Below are 15,889 nucleotides of genomic sequence, written 5' to 3'. Positions count from 1 at the left end.
TTACCACACATAAATCCGACTGTTTCTATGGTCTACTCGGGTTAAAAACAAAAAAAACTCTTGATAAACAGGCCGCTTTATCACTACCCAGGTGCTCTCTTTCTTCAATTAATAAACCGTGGATCAATGACGTGAGATGGCGAAAAACCAGTTCGAATTTGGGTTTGTTTAGTCTTTTCCCTTCCCAAGATCATGAGCAAAGTCGCACTGAGTGAATTCCACGATCCCTATCGTCCGTTGTGTTTATTTCTTTGTTACTTGCTCAAAACAAAGACCGGACTAGATGCATGAATTATTTCCTGTCTTTAGAGAACCAACTCCTTATCTCTCTATCAGAAACCAATCGTCTTGAGCTGCTTTCTGGTGGGTTTGTAGATTGTTGCAGTCTGGGAAGCTCAACATGGTGGCATCTAATGTCGTTGATATGGTGAAACTTGAGCTGCCTCTTGAGGAAGGAGAACCTCTTCTTCTGTGCCAAGATGCCAAAGTTGGGCTTGTTCTTGTGGATATCATCAATGGCTTCTGCTCTGTTGGAGCTGGGAACCTGGTAAAAGAAACTTCCTTGTCTACCTTGTGTTTGTTTATACAACCAGCTTCCATAATCAAATGAAGAACTAACAATTTCAATTCTATGCTGAGAATTTTGGTGGTACTTTTTCCTGATTTAGGAACTCTTCAGTGTCTTTTTCTGTGTGATTGCAGTCTTAAAGATATTTCTGAATTTCCAAGTTGTAACTTCAAATTGGCTTGAGGAAGAGCTAGTTTTCTCAGAGTGATTGTTGGGGCTTTGTGAAAATTTGCAGGCACCTACTGAACCAAACAAACAGATATCAGGGATGATAGAGGAGTCTGCAAGATTGGCTAGGTTGTTCTGTCAGAGGAAGTGGCCTCTTCTTGTCTTTCTTGATACACATAAACCCAATAAACCAGAGCCGCCCTATCCTCCTCACTGCATCAGTGGGTCTGGAGAAGATGATCTAGTCCCTGGTACTTGATTTTCTTCGCTTTCTCTCAAATCTTTGCTTCGCTTTCACTTTCTGATCATTACCCAAGTGAAAGATCCGATCATGTTCCAGTTTCTGGCAGTGAAAACCTTCTATCTTACTGGGTCACCCTTATTTCTGGGATCTGCAGATCTCAAGTGGCTAGAGAAAGAGCCAAACGTGACAATCAGACGCAAAGATTGTTTTGATGGATTCATTGGCTCAATGGAGTTAGATGGTTCCAATGTCTTCATGGATTGGGTCAGAAACAACGAGATCAAAGTGGTAAGAAATCTATACTCTTTCAGATTTCATATCAGTTTATTCCAGAGGAAACTGTTATCAAAACAAGAGGAACGAGTGAGAATTTTTCTACAGATTAGGAATCAGCATTTGATTTTTCAAAGCTAGTTATACTTCCCTGTGTTCTTGCTTTTACCACCGTTATCAAACAGCTTAAGAAAAGAATAGGATACAGGGATTATTTGTTAATTTAAAGTCTGATTATCCATGACTGACTACTGTTGCAGCTTTTGGTGGTGGGAGTGTGCACTGATATCTGCGTACTGGATTTTGTGTGTACTACATTATCAGCCAGAAATGCAGGTTTCCTATCTCCTCTAGAAGAAGTTGCGGTGCACTCACCCGGTTGTGCTACCTTTGATTTCCCTGTTGAGGACGCCAGAAGTATCAAAGGAGCTACTTCCCATCCCCAGGTGGTCTCTCATCTCCTGGTCCAGGCCAGGCTGCTCTTTTGGTATCGAGTCAATACCTCTAAAATTTAATACTGTGTCAGTATATTTCTTGTTTCACATATAAAAATGCTAAAATTTGATTTATAACTGTATCAATCTCGAGTTGTCCATGTTAAAATCTAATACATATCACTCAATACACTAACAAGTATCGGTGAAACCGGTAACAACAGTCCAGGCCGGCTGGTTTCATCATGAATTCATTTTTTCAAAAAAAAAAAAACAAAATCTTGTAATCATTGTACAAGTGGTGCTTTTCATTTGATGTGCATGAGGCACAAAAGATAGTTTTCTAAGATTCCTGTTTTCCTTCCTAATGGATTAATGCTGAATTTAGTGCAGAAGAGTAAGACAGTAAATTTTTTTTTTTTTTTGTGTATATGAAGGCACTGATGCATCATATTGGCTTATACATGGCCAAGACAAGAGGAGCTAAGATCGTCAGCGAGGTGATGATTGATGGATCGGAGTGAAGGAGTTGGATTACACGTTTTGTTTTAATAATTATTTGTTAAGATTTGAGCTTATTATACAAGACTTTGTTGAAGATAGCAAGTTAATTGAATATTAAGAATGTTTATGTGATTAATGTATTATCTACAAACTTTCTGGACTCAACTGCTGCTATTCAGGTTATATTGTATGACACTATGACTGCTCCTCTGTTATCTCTGATTCTTTTGTAAATTCTTTCAGGCATGGATCTCAGTATCAGCTATTGTAGAGCCCTATAAATCAGATTTTTCAGCAGGGCTGTGAGTATATTTTATACAATATATGCATTTGTTTGATATTTTTTTGGTTTTGAAAGTATTGATATAAAACATTATCTTTTTCTTTTTTTTTTTTTGGTTTTGTCTGGTATAATTTTTCCCTTTTCACGAATTTTTTTGGCTCAGCCACTCGACATAAGTATTAAGCATATATGGTGGAAATGTATTGATTTTGATTTTTGAGAGTCTGCCAACTCTCAATACACCTTATCTTAATACATGGTTGGACTAGTCTTTAGTCCTCTTTACACAACTTAGGGTGACAGTGAGGCAGGTTTTGTGGGCAACCCATCTTGCCCTCCATAAGAGGTTGCAATTGTTCCCTACAAGGCAGGAATGAGGCGAAATCTAAAAATCTGCATGGGTTTTTCAATCTCAAGATTAAAATCGACCCCTTTGTGTGGTGGGTGGGATTGCAAAATAAGATAGAATTGAAAAACAGACCTCAATGGTAGACGAGGTAAAGAAAAGGATGCAGGGTGGGTGGAAAAGGAGGGATGGAGCTGAAAATCCAACCCTCTTGTGGGGGTAGAAACTGATTTATAGGGAGATGTTGGGTTTCTTAAAACTTAAAGCTGCCATCCTTCACAGTTCTCAACTCTTTTGATCAGAGTATTTGATTTTCTAAATGTCACCACACAACACAGAAAGGAAGTTGAGGAGCCCTTGAAGTGATAACTGAAGAAATCTGAGAAGTGAAATAGACATTACAAATGGGTGAACAAATTGTTTGCAGTTTACCTACAGTTTTTGGCCAATCTTCTGACGCAGATTCTCCTTCATGGATGAAGGCTGATGACTTGCCTCCTGGTAAGTGAGAGGCCATCTTATGAAATGTTTATGCTGTAAACAGAGATTGCTTCGTCATTTAATGAATCAAATAAGGGCTCTATCCTATAAAAGAAGTCTTGGCAAACGAAGCACTTAGTGAAGAGGAAGCTGTCTCAGGGTGTAACATTTCATATATTTTTTTTATTATTATTTTGGTATTTTGTATCTGTTTCGTCTGATTGTTTTTTAAAGTATTCCAATTTTATTTATTTACCTGTTAACTATCTGAGTAAATGGGTAAACGAGTAAATAAACAAAAATATTAAAAATTTGACATTCTTAAAAATTAGAAGAAAAAAAACATAACAACATGTGTATATTATCATATAGTAATAGAAGTTCTTTGTTTATATTATCATTAGGGGTGGCATCGAACCGAGCTGAGTTCGAACTTGCCGAGCTAGATTTAAATATTTCGGGCTCGAGTTCGAACCTAGGCTCGAGCCTAAAATTGTTAACGAGTTCAAACCTAATAATTTTAATTGAATTCGAGCCAAGCTCGAGCTTCAACATTCATTTAATTTTTTTTAAAAAATACATGTTAAATAAATTGTATATAAAATCATATATAAAATTATATATATATATATAAAATTTGGAATGACCTCTACTTAAAATCGGGCATAAGGGTGGCATCGAATCCAGTTGAGTCCGAACCTTGTTCAAGCCGAGCTTGATTTAAATATTTTGAATTTGAGCTCGATTGACCCTAGCTTCGAACTTAAAATTGTAATCGAACTCGAGTTTAATAATTTTAACCGAGTTGGAGCTCGAGCTCTAGCTGCGTTCGAGTTTAACCTACATTTAATACTCTATATAAAATATATGTCAAATAAATTATATATAAAATTATGCATACATTTAAAAAAAAGAATGATAGGGGAGGTTCAGGATTGAATTCAATAATGGATTAGAACGCATTAATATTAATCTTTTTTACTCTAAATGTTGTCTAGCTTATTTTGTAATTTTTGAATTTGGCCATAAATTTACTATGGCCTCCTTAGTGCCTCTAGTTGAAAATTTATATTATAGAAAAAACTATAAATATTTTTCATATGATACATATTTCCAAAAAGCCTTTAAATAAAATCCTATTACTATTAGTGATTTATTAGAAAATTACAAGAAATATTTTAAAATTTTCTTAGGAAAATTAAATGGACCTCTTATTGTCTCTTCTAGGGAAATAAATAAAAATTAATAATCAATCTAATATATTACTATACTTATCGATAAATTTTTAATCAAATAAAATGTTAAACACAAAATTGCTATGAAATTTGCCTCATGCTAAAAGTATTATAGCATCAACTGTCAAATACTTATTCAAAAAATTTCTATATGGTTTTCTAGCCCATCTTGCCAGGAAAATCTAACCTAGAAAATTATATAATTTTTTAATAAGAATTTTCAATTAGAAAAATATTTACAAAAAAATGAGACACTAATAGTCAGGAATGACGCCGAGGGAACCAGTAGTGCCGACGAGAAACTTTCGTCGGGGATAACATCTGCAATGGAGGCGGCGACAACGAAAACAAAAGCAACGGTAGACGAGGGAGAAGAAATCGAGTGGCGGCCACAAAATCGGTTGGGACGGAAAGGTAGAAGGCAGCCGACGAGGTAGTTGTCGACGGCGACAGAAGCGGCCGGAGGGGCTCGGCGGTGATGAGGGGAGGAAGAATTCCCCCCCCTCGCTCCGCTCGGCGGTCCGGTCCCGACTCACCCGAATTCCATGCCGACTCATTAAATTAACGAGTCGACTTGCCAGCTTTTGAGCCTAACCTTGATTTGGTCGAGCCGATCCCAGATCTCGAACTCAGCTCGAGATTTGGGTATACCGAATCGAACCGAACCGGAATCGACCCAAGCTCGAGCCACTCACTAGCCGACTTGGTTCGAAGCCACCCCTAATTATCATATAGTAATTATATTAGAATACAACTCAAACTAATTCTTTTGTATCATAGCTCACAAAAGTAGGAATAATGCAATTGTTACTATTATATAATTACTCTTCGAAGGAAAGTATTTTTTCACATGAATGAGTTTCATTCGTGTATAAATTAGTCATTATGTGAGTTAACTTGTGATTTGGACTAGTGACTTGCGTTTTGGTGGAGGAATTGTCGTCTCTATTTTGGGCCAATTTCTTTGACTAATCCCAATTCTAACTTTTGGACTTGGGGAGGTTCTCTAATCCATGATTTAATACATAGTTTTTTTACTTGAAATGGAACCTAATTGAGGTCCTAAATTTTTTAGTTGAATCGCTACATTTACCTGTCCAATGACCCGACTCAGTCCGAGTTTTAGAGGACTCACCTGTGGTAAAAAGGTTAGCTTCAAATCCCCTTATCTGGTTTAAAGAACTCGAGTGTCAATCTCATCCCTGTCTATTGTGGTATTTACAGTAAGGCCACTTCCAAAAGTCAAGGAAGTGTCATTTTCGTAAAAAAGAAAAAAAAAAGGTGGCAACCAGTGATTGAATCTTTGTACTCTACGAGGCCCCACTCGGATCCAGTTTGTTTTGTCACTATCGCAAAATACGGAGAAAAGGCCAACCTTTCTTGTCGTCCTCCTTTTTCGTAACGGGAAATGAAGGGGCGGTCCGTATCGGACGTGTACAGTATCGTTTCGCTTATGCTTTGTCGGTCTTCGATTTCCTGTCAAATCTATTTCTCCCTGTTTCGTACCTGTATCAGAAGCTCTGTCGCCGGATTTGGGTTCCGCAAGAAGACCGATACGTATCGGCCTAATAATCATGCAACCCAGATTTTTTATTCTCTCGGTTTTGTTAAAAATAAATAAAAATTGCGACTTTGCTCGACTGTGAGATGACGTACTTTTTTATCGATTCCGATCGTGAGACGTGGACCGCAAGTTGAAGAAAGGCGGAAACGCGATTCTTTGACTGGTTTTTTCGGTTCTGGGATTTGAGTAGGAAGCAGCAGAAAAGAGAACCCTTCTCTGCTGTTTTTCCATTGAGATCAGGTGGACTGAATAGGGTGGAAAAAGATGGAGTCATCGCATGCGATTGATCTGTTGAAGAATGAGTTGCCGTTCGAAGATGATGAAGAGTTGGTTTTATCAGAAACTCTCAGGGCGGGTCTCGTTCTTGTCGACATTGTCAACGGCTTTTGTACCGTTGGAGCTGGGAATCTGGTACTGGTGTTGCATTTTTCTGTATTGGTTTTTGTTTTGAATGGGTGGTTTACGTTTTCGTGTTGTCGTTTGTCATTTGCGACATGGGAGAGAATTTTTTTTCTGTTAGTTTGTTCGTTATAGCTGTGATTATTTCTACCAGTGAATCTTGTTTGATAGATTAACTGACTGTTTCGATTCTCCCTGTGCCGTTTTTAACTGATAAACATTTCTTTTTCGGTTTCAGACGAATACTGTGTTTCAGTTTTTGGAATTTTGTGTGCTTGTTATATTGTTGTTGTGTACTTGTTTTGTTTCAATCTGACAAAACTTGTTCTTATGTATCTATTGAATTGTCTGAATGAAAGATTTTTTTCGAACTTTTTCAGTTCCTTAATGAGACCGTGGTTGGGTTAGCAGGTTTTAATTTTTAAAACTTCAGCAACTGGAACGTTTTCGCCTTCATTTTTGGATTGGAATGACCTGTACTTGTCAGTGTTTCTCCTTCTCATTAAACTATCAAAGGGTTAACTTGTGCATTTTTTCTTTCCTTTTATTAATCAATTCATGAATTCTTTATTCTTTTAAGCAATCTGTAGCCTTCATTTTGTTTTTATTCCAACTGAGGTATTAGTCATTGACATTATTCTGGAGATTTTGGCTCAAAATGGTAATGGTTCTCCATCCGACTTGCTTTTCTTTTCTATGAAGACTACTTTGAAAGTCTCATGTTCCATTTCCAACAGTGCCCAAGTCAATCTTTTTTGGTGTTAATTATATTTTTCCTTTCATGGATCAAAATTGGTGAGGATCAGAAAGAGTTCAGTTTCAGGGCCAGGATGCTGTAGATGAATTTGATCCAAAAGTCCCTGCACTCTTGATGTTTTGGATGGTCACCATTTACTAGTTTTTTTTTTGGTTGTTCAGCATTCCCTCTGCTTTAATGAGATATGTTGGTCTTCGATCTTGACAAAAAGGATGATTCTGATTATTTGCAGGCTCCAACAGAACCCAACAAGCAGATTTCATTGATGATTGAAGAGTCTGTAAATCTTGCCAAGGAGTTCTCCAAGAGAAAATGGCCTATTTTTGCTTTTTTAGATACCCACTATCCTGATAAACCAGAGAACCCATATCCACCTCATTGTATAATTGGTTCAGGAGAAGAAAATCTGATTCCAGGTAACTTTTTTTTTAAGGTTATTTCTTAACTCCTTACAGTTTTATGGAAACAGTTGTCTTGAACATGACATTTCCTTTCACTTTTCAACATGAAATTACCTTTTTGTGGTATATTCCTGATAGCTCTTGAGTGGTTGGAGAAGGACCCAAATGTTACATGTAGACGTAAAGATTGCATAGATGGGTTTATTGGAGCGATAAATGAAGATGGATCAAACACCTTCATCAATTGGGTGAAGACAAAAAAAATTCAATTAGTACGTATCTCTTGCTTTTCATTTTTCTCCTTAGAAAAGATTAGAAAATCGGTTCTTTAGATACTACCTAAGCAAAAAAAATTCCATTATTTCTCTGGTTTTTCTAAAATCAGAAATTTTTGTAGATTTTGGTGGTAGGAATTTGCACAGATATCTGTGTGTTGGATTTTATCTCCACAACCATATCTGCAAGGAATCATGGTTTGGTTCACCCACTGGAAGAGGTTGTTGTGTATTCACATGGATGTGCTACCTATGATCTCCCAGTTCATGTTGCAAGGAACATAAAAGGGGCTCTTGCTCACCCCCAGGTATTATAAAACACTCCATAAATTATTGCTGAACCAGGTTTTAAAACTGCCGAGATGCTCATTTCCTATGCTGGTTTGAACATTAGTTCTTTAGATACCTAGGCAAACATGAAACGAATCATCCTTTCATTACAGTTCCTTTTTCAAGTAAGAAAGTTGAATCCTCATCAATCTTTTCTTTCCTTCTTCGCAAGTAATGAGGAAATGTTGGAGTGTAACATCATAGTAATAACTCCAATTCTGCTTATATAAAAATATCTTCCAGTAAAGCCACTATAAATGGCAACATATGGATGGATGTCTCAATGCTAGAACCAGGTAATTTCTTACATTTTTTCTGCATCTCTGTGCAGGAACTGATGCATCACTTTGGTCTTTACATGGCCAAGGGAAGGGGCGCGAGGTTAGTACAACAAGTCAAGATAGATTCTTTATCGTTGCCATGATTCGGGTAAGATGACTAGGTGTATTATTCGAATATGCTTAGCATATACTCTCTCGCTCCTGTTCTCTGTTTTTTTTCTTAATAAAAATTTAATGGAATCTATAGAAGAGTACTTTTTTTCTCTTTGTTAGGAACATACGGTTCAGTTTGAAATTATGTGTTGGGATCCACTGTAAAGGATTGTGACTCTGGTTAAATTCAATATATTTTCTGATTTATTAGCTCTGAGTTTAACTTGAGGAGGGCATGGAGGAAAACTTACAAATGGAATTGTTTATCAATAGCCAAATATACATTTCGGATGCCTTGTTCACTTGGAATGTGCATCCCTGTTGGGATGGTAATACATTGGGTTCAACCAGGACCCTGTTCATATTGCCCTGTTTATGCTTATGTTTGTTCTCATCGATCGCTATTGTTGACTGTTCAAAAGAGGCAAAGAGAACTTGTTTAGCTATTTTCATCGGCTAAAAAATTACTTGGAATAAAGTAAAAGATCTCTGAAGGCTGATATATAAAATAGCTGTTAGCATGAGCCAACGAGCTTGTCCATTGCAAATTTCGAATTTCTTCATTCTAACACCACTAGGGGTGGCTTCGAACCGACCCGGCTCGGTTCGATTCGTCATTTATCGAGCTTGAGCACTGAAATTGGCTCGTTTACCTTAACGAGCCGAGCTCGACCGAAGCTAAGTTCGGTTCGTCGGCTCGCGAGCTGACTCGAAATGAGTCGGATGGGTATGAATCGGTAACGGGATCGCGAGCGAGAGCGAGGGGGGGAGGGGAATTTTTTCCTCACCCCTCGTCACCGCCGACCCCTCCCATCAGTTGTTGTCGCCACTTCTACCGTCGTCGTAGCTGTTCGCCGACGTCTATACCGCCGTCGCAGCTGCTCGTCGGCCACCTCTGTGGCCGTCCGTTCGATTTCTTCCTCTCCTTGCCGTCACTTCTGTTTCCGTCACCGCCGCTTCCGTCGTCGCCGACTTCGTCGTGACCGTCATCCCCGACGATAGGTCCTCCCCGGCGCCGTAACCCCCTTCCCTCTGAGTCGTCTCGGCAGAAAACTAGAACAAGGGAGAAATAATCTCCCCCTTCCTCGCGAGAAGATGATCTCGCACGTGCGAGATCATAAAATAAAAAAATAAAAAAAAACTTTTTCCTCTCGAAAAAATTAAAAATAAATTTTATAGAAATAATTTTCTATAAACTATTAGTGTCTCATGTTTTTTAAAACATTTTTGTAATTGAAATTTTTTATTAAAAATTATATAATTTTCTAAGTAAGATTTTTCGTACCAAGATGGGGTAGAAAACTGTATAGAAAATTTTTGAATAAGTATTTAACAGTTGATGCTGTAATACTTTTAGCATGAAGCAATTTTCATTGCAATTTTGTGTTTGATATTTTATTTAATTAAAAATTTATCAATAAGTATAATAATATATTAGATTGATTATTAATTTTTATTTATTTCCCTAGAAGAGACAATAAAAGGTCCATTTAAATTTCCTAAGAAAATTTTAAAATATTTCCTATAATTTTTTAATAAGTCACTAATAGTAATAAGATTTTTTTAAAGGTTTTTTTGGGAATATGTATCATAGGAAAAATATTTTTAGTTTTTCCTAGAATATAAATTTTTATCTAGGGGCACTAAGGAGGCCATAATAAATTATGGCCAGATTCAAAAATTACAAAACAAGCTAGACAACAATTGGAGTAAAAAATATTAATATTGGTGCATTTTAATCCATTATTGAAATTCAATCCTGAACCTCCCCTATCATTATATTTTTTAAAAATGTATGCATAATTTTATATATAATTTATTCAAAGCCACCCCTACGTGCGAGATCATAAACAAGGAAAAAAAACTCTTTGTCCCTTCCTCATGGCTCTTAAATAAATTGAAAAGATATTTTAGTAGAAATACGTTTCTAGAGAATATTAGTGGTTTTTTCAATAAATGTTGAAAAGACATTTTTAATAGAAATATAGGGACCATTAGTGCCTCATATTTTTTCAAAATATTTTTCTAATTATAAATTCTTTTTAAAAAATCTTATAATTTTCCTAGTAAGATTTTCTTGCCAAGATGGGTTAGAAAACCATATAGAAAAATTTTGAATAAGTATTTGACAGTTGATGATAATACTTTGAGCACGAGGCAATTTTCATAGCAATTTTGTGTTTGACATTTTATGTGATTAAAAATTTATCGATAAGTATAATAATATATTAGATTAATTATTAATTTTTATTTATTTCCTTAGAAAAGGCAATAAGAGGTCCATTTAACTTTCCTAAGAAAAATTTAAAATATTTTTTGTAATTTTCTAGTAAGTCTGTAATAGTAATAGGATTTTATTTAAAGGATTTATAGTTTTTATTTGGGTGATTGTAAATTGATAGTGATATTTTATTTAATTTTGTTGTGTTTGATTATTGTATGGAGTTTATTTATAATGTTATGCAGTGTATGGAGTGTTTAGATTATTTTATGGAGTGTATAAACAATTTCATGAAGTGTTTATGGAATGTATAGACAATTTTATGGAGTGTTTATGCAGGTATTGTGTATATTGATTATGCCCAATTTTAAGTAAAGGTCATGCCGAATTTTATACAAGTATTATATATATAGATTATGCTCAATTTTAAGTAGAGGTTATGCCCAATCTTATACACATATTATATATATAAGTTATGCCCAATTTTATGTAGAGGTCATGCCCAATTTTATGTAAAATCTATGCATAATTTTATATACATTTTATTCGATATATATTTTTTGAAAAGTTTTAAATGTATGTTGAGGCTCGAACTCGGCTCGAACTCCTTGGGCTCGAGCTCGATAACAATTTTAGGCTCGAGACGAGGCTCGGCTCGAAGCTCGGCTCTAAATATTTAAATCAAACTCGACTCGAACATAAGCAGGTTCGGGCTCGACTCAGCTCGGCTCGGCTCGATGCCACCCCTAAACACCACTATTATAACATTGAGCGGCTAGAGTGCTAATTGTGAAAAGTCTATTTCGGCATCAGAACAACTCATAATAGCTTGTTTAGAAGTCTGTCCAGTACCCTACAATGTTACTAACCAGTAACAATAATCCTAGATCAAATTTTGGCGACAAGGTTACAATGGTCAAAAGAGTGAAAAACCAGAGGTACAGAGCATAAGAACTCAACTAGTTGACTAACCGAAGCACAACAGAAGAAGCTTTTCATTTGTTGTAAGACGGGTGATGCTTGCATTCTTCATCCTATTTATTGGTTTTTCCTGTAAGGTGTACACTCTACTTGTATGTTAAGAGAGACTAAACCGATAAGATGTGTAGAAAAAGAGGCAAAACATAGAACAACTCTTTGCTGAAATTTCCATGCTCCAGCATATCAAGCAGGGACAGTTCTCTGCAATGGGAATCTTTCTTTTTGAGGTTTCTGCAATGATCTTATGTGCAATAAAAGAGTTTATTATAGCTACTTGTGTCATAGGGTAGAAAATATGAACAACTCTTTCCTCCAATTCATAGAGTAGTATATTTGTCTGCTCAGTTTTGTTGCAGAAAAGCTAGTTACACATCATATTATTAGAATGAGATTTTCCTTTTTACACGGGAGGCCAGATACCATGGGATCACCCTCCTACCACTTCCCCAATTGATGGGATGATTTGGAGGGTTCCACAAATCACATCCCCAAGAAAGAAAATATAATCTTTGTGCAGTTCTCATCCACCTTGCAATAATGTACTAAGTGCAATAGAAGAAAGTGGTTTTTTTGTGTAGGGAAGATGACAGAAAAGAAATATAAGTGGCTCTTCATTATAGTAGTTTATGTACAAACAAAGGGACTGTCATATGTACAAAGTTGTTATTTACATAAAAAGAATTCCATCTCATTTCCATAATATAGTTACCATCCATCAATTCAAACACTCCACTTGGGAGAGTATGTAGGGAGGAAAAGAATCAACAAATTAGTCACTCTCCGATCACCAAAAGATCTGGTGTTACAACTCCACAGCACTTTGCAGCATGCCTCCCTCACTCCAGTGAAACAATAGGCTTGTATTTTAGGTCTTCTGGAAGATGTAGTTTGCTTCAAATCTAACTAGCTTGGCATCTTATCATAAATGTTTTGGCTTCAATCATCGATTCACAAATTTAGATGCCACTTCTTTGAATTTCTTCCTTTTTTTATTTTTTTTTTCTATTTAAATTGTCCAAGTGAAAGCAAAACAAAGAAATTTTTTCAAGAGCCACCAAGCTGACTATAATCTTTAGTCCTGGTTTTCAGCTTGCTGCAGAGAAGAAAGCCACTCCTCCATGTACTTCTTGCTATCTGTACAACATATAATCAACTCTTTTATTTCTAAAGCTGGAATAATATGACTTTAAAAAAAATTAACTAGTGAAGAAACTGAAGTATTTCAAAAAAAAAAAAGCATAATAGTGACATTTAAAGCAAACTTGGAACTTAATGAAAGCAAATATACTAAAGTACATCAGAAATGCACTAAGCAAAGATAGCAAGTTAATTAGTATAGCATGAGAACAATTCCTTTACAGTATAGCATGAGAAGAAAGTATAGCAGCAGGAAGAGAGAAGAAAGAAAAAGAAACCTGATCATGTGCTGCCATGTTATAGCTCAAGCTAAGTTACCTGATACCAGTTTATTACATCAAAATACTGAAAATAACAATAAAGAAGGAAGCAACATATTGATATATACAAAGTATATGAAAGCAGCTATGCCTTCTTTGTGTGTGTCTCACCCTGTGGAGGAGTTCTCTATTATGTTTCAAGATATACTGAAAAAACTGGCAAGGGTGCTGCCAATAATTAATGTGATGGTGCAGTAGCTACTCTGTGCTGACCTGCTTCTCATGGCCTCGAAAACAAATATCTTTTACAACAAATTCAGGTGAGTTTCCACAGGACATTTTGCAAGAAACAATGAACCAATTGGTTTTGTAGTCAAAGGGCAAGAGCAAACTACATTCAGAGCTGTTGAATTATTGCATTCAAAATACTAAATTACTGAATAAAGCTAATGCTTGCTAGGAAAACAGAAACTCTGACATCCAACACGACTTTTGATCCGTAGTTTAAAACAACACCAAAGTTCAAAATAGAACGAAAGCCAAAAAATGAAAGGCACAGTCGGCCTGAAACAGTCTAAAAGTTGACACAGTAACTTACCAGCAGAATACCCATTTGCAAGATTTGAAGAGGCAATCGCACCCAAGAGCTGATTCTTAGAATTCTCCACCAACTCGTTACGACCACGTCCATAACAAGGAACTAACACAGCAAAATTGCCCTCTCCTTCATCATCGCACAGGAAACCAGGCGCGTGAGGCTCGAGCCATCCAATTGACCAGTCAGAGTCATCAGATTCTGACCCTGATAAGCACCCGCCGTCGGATGGGACCAAGACCAAATCATATTCTCGATCTATTCTTCGTTCTTCCCTGCTTTGCCACTTTCTTTTGAGCCTTCTAGACGTCGACCGCATGTTACTCCCCAAAACTGAAGGGAACTTCAACGAATCCAGCTCTCTCATGCCCAATCCCAAATCCGCCGAAGAATTTAATGGGGATCCAGCAGATACAGACGCTTCATGGTCCTTTCCTCCCCAAAGCCACCAAGAAAGACGGGTAAAAGCAATAGCCATACGCAGCAAGAATCCAACTGAATTGAATACCAAAAATGGTCTCGCGGAATTTGAGGTGTTATTCGGGAGTTCTTTTTTCCCGCTGATACAGGACTCGAGCAGAAAATTTTGTAAAGAATTGTAACAATCTCCTTTAAAAGACAAAACACAAAACTTTGAATTTAGAAATTATTCAAAAGGGAAACCAAACAAAAAACGAGAGAGAGGAAGATCCCGAATAAACGTGGTCAAGACTCCGAAGCTCCATTACAAAATCAAGGGACAAGTTAAACTTCTCGAACAATCCAATCGAAATAAAAGAAAGAGATGATATTTTCTTCCACCATTCATCTTCTTTTAAACAAATAAAACACTATACCAAAACAGTTCCTTTTTTCTTTAAAATGAAATGAAGCAAATTTACTTACAATAACAATACCGAACAACGACCATCCAAAAAAGCACTATGACGCACAAACAATCTTCAATCTTTTTCAAATCTCCAGCTGATTTCCAAAACCATAGCACCACAATCCATCAAAACACACAAGTTCTCAGAAGAAGTGAAAAAAGAAGAAGCAACTGTTCACTCTCCTCCCCCTCCCCCAAAAATAAAAATCAATATAAATTCACCGCCACTCACCTTCACACTGAAACGGGACAAAATCCTCTCTCCAACCCTTTGAATAAACCCAAATCACCAAATAAAACAAGAATCTCAAGAATCAACAAAGCTCTTCAAGGAGCACCAAATTACAAGCCTTTCTCAAAATTTTCAGCTACAAAACAAAAGAACTTCCTATCCTCCGCCAGGAAAACCCCTCCACATCGACTCAACGAGATCAACCACCGATCTCCCCCCTCTTCCCCCGGCTACTGACCCAAACAACAGAGAAATCTTCCAAAACCCGAAATTCGTACCCAACCGAAGTAAAATTCTCCGGAAAAAAAAGTTTGTTTCTGCACTTCAATTTCCAGGATAAAAAAAGGGAAAATTTATAGGACTACGAAGATCGGAAGAAACTTCTGCGTCCTGCACAGAGTCCCTTTTGCGAACGAGATACAATCAGTTGAAGACCGTCTTCGGCTTCTCCATTTATTAGCTCCGCCGCTTCGGAAACAGCTAAGGAAGATCTGACGGTGTACTTGTGGACAAGCGAAGGCTCGGTTGAGTCCAGCCGTCGGATCGTATTGCTGTAGCCCAATCATTGAAAGCGTATAAAATCCTATAAGAGAACAAGTTAAAATCGTCAAATATCTGCCACGTCAGATTTTCGGCGAGGAGCGAGACTAGAAGACAATTTGATGACATCGTATGTCGTGGACCAATCATTGAGTGTGAGCGGTACAGGCGGACGTCACGTGGCCACTTGCCCGAACTAGTTGAAAGTTTTAATACCAAATGACCAAGACGCCCTTCACCTAGGAAAGTACGAAACTGCCCTTGAACAATTGGTGTTGAGAGAATGCATCCATATAGGAATTGCAATTAAACATGGCTTTCTCACTATTATTCCTAATATTGAGGACTTTAGTAGGTGAA

At 36.8% G+C, this 15,889-nt stretch overlaps 3 protein-coding genes across 6 annotated transcripts; 2 read left to right on the top strand and 1 right to left on the bottom strand.

Moving 5' to 3' along the window:
• The first annotated feature begins 126 nt into the window (after positions 1-126).
• Positions 127-2,365, top strand: LOC137951971 (nicotinamidase 1-like). Of its 2 annotated transcripts, none has more exons than XM_068798982.1 (5): positions 127-547; positions 804-987; positions 1,135-1,268; positions 1,514-1,699; positions 2,125-2,365. In XM_068798982.1, exons 1-5 carry the CDS (start codon positions 401-403, stop codon positions 2,209-2,211), a joined length of 738 nt encoding a protein of 245 aa, XP_068655083.1. In that variant the 5' UTR covers positions 127-400; the 3' UTR covers positions 2,212-2,365. The 2 variants fall into 2 exon arrangements, with proteins under 2 accessions (XP_068655083.1, XP_068655084.1); XM_068798983.1 differs by having other exon boundaries at positions 1,514-1,740; positions 2,125-2,170.
• Positions 2,366-6,054: 3,689 nt separating this feature from the next.
• On the top strand, positions 6,055-8,880 carry LOC137952257 (nicotinamidase 1-like). The gene is made up of 5 exons (XM_068799369.1): positions 6,055-6,510; positions 7,488-7,671; positions 7,795-7,928; positions 8,054-8,239; positions 8,593-8,880. The coding sequence occupies exons 1-5, from the start codon at positions 6,364-6,366 to the stop codon at positions 8,683-8,685; spliced, it is 744 nt and encodes a 247-aa protein (XP_068655470.1). The 5' UTR covers positions 6,055-6,363; the 3' UTR covers positions 8,686-8,880.
• A 3,606-nt stretch (positions 8,881-12,486) lies between these two features.
• On the bottom strand, positions 12,487-15,400 carry LOC137951692 (uncharacterized). 3 transcript variants are annotated; one of them, XM_068798536.1, is made up of 3 exons: positions 14,775-15,400; positions 13,893-14,498; positions 12,487-13,031 (listed from the first exon to the last, which is right to left on the bottom strand). In XM_068798536.1, exons 2-3 carry the CDS (start codon positions 14,365-14,367, stop codon positions 12,970-12,972), a joined length of 537 nt encoding a protein of 178 aa, XP_068654637.1. In that variant the 5' UTR covers positions 14,368-14,498; positions 14,775-15,400; the 3' UTR covers positions 12,487-12,969. The 3 variants fall into 3 exon arrangements, with proteins under 3 accessions (XP_068654637.1, XP_068654638.1, XP_068654636.1); XM_068798537.1 differs by having other exon boundaries at positions 14,990-15,400; XM_068798535.1 differs by having other exon boundaries at positions 13,893-15,400.
• Positions 15,401-15,889: the final 489 nt, after the last annotated feature.

This window comes from Aristolochia californica, unplaced genomic scaffold (assembly GCF_029961685.1).
Source record: "Aristolochia californica isolate CCGP_79_NKW_82.1479 unplaced genomic scaffold, dmAriCali1.0.hap1 SCAF_15, whole genome shotgun sequence".
NCBI lineage: Eukaryota > Viridiplantae > Streptophyta > Magnoliopsida > Piperales > Aristolochiaceae > Aristolochia > Aristolochia californica.
The sequence above is the reverse complement of the archived record's forward strand: the minus strand, read 5'-3'. Positions and strand labels throughout refer to the sequence as shown.

Excerpts from the sequence above, each read along its gene's own strand:
- LOC137951971 (XM_068798982.1), top strand. The coding sequence starts at position 401 with ATGGTGGCATCTAATGTCGTTGATATGGTGAAACTTGAGCTGCCTCTT. Across the intron at positions 548-803 it reads CTGTTGGAGCTGGGAACCTG|GCACCTACTGAACCAAACAA; the intron begins GTAAAAGAAACT and ends GAAAATTTGCAG. Across the intron at positions 1,269-1,513 it reads GAAACAACGAGATCAAAGTG|CTTTTGGTGGTGGGAGTGTG; the intron begins GTAAGAAATCTA and ends CTACTGTTGCAG.
- LOC137952257 (XM_068799369.1), top strand. The coding sequence starts at position 6,364 with ATGGAGTCATCGCATGCGATTGATCTGTTGAAGAATGAGTTGCCGTTC. Across the intron at positions 6,511-7,487 it reads CCGTTGGAGCTGGGAATCTG|GCTCCAACAGAACCCAACAA; the intron begins GTACTGGTGTTG and ends GATTATTTGCAG. Across the intron at positions 7,929-8,053 it reads AGACAAAAAAAATTCAATTA|ATTTTGGTGGTAGGAATTTG; the intron begins GTACGTATCTCT and ends AAATTTTTGTAG.
- LOC137951692 (XM_068798535.1), bottom strand. The coding sequence starts at position 14,367 with ATGGCTATTGCTTTTACCCGTCTTTCTTGGTGGCTTTGGGGAGGAAAG. Across the intron at positions 13,032-13,892 it reads TGCAAATGGGTATTCTGCTG|ATAGCAAGAAGTACATGGAG; the intron begins GTAAGTTACTGT and ends TATGTTGTACAG.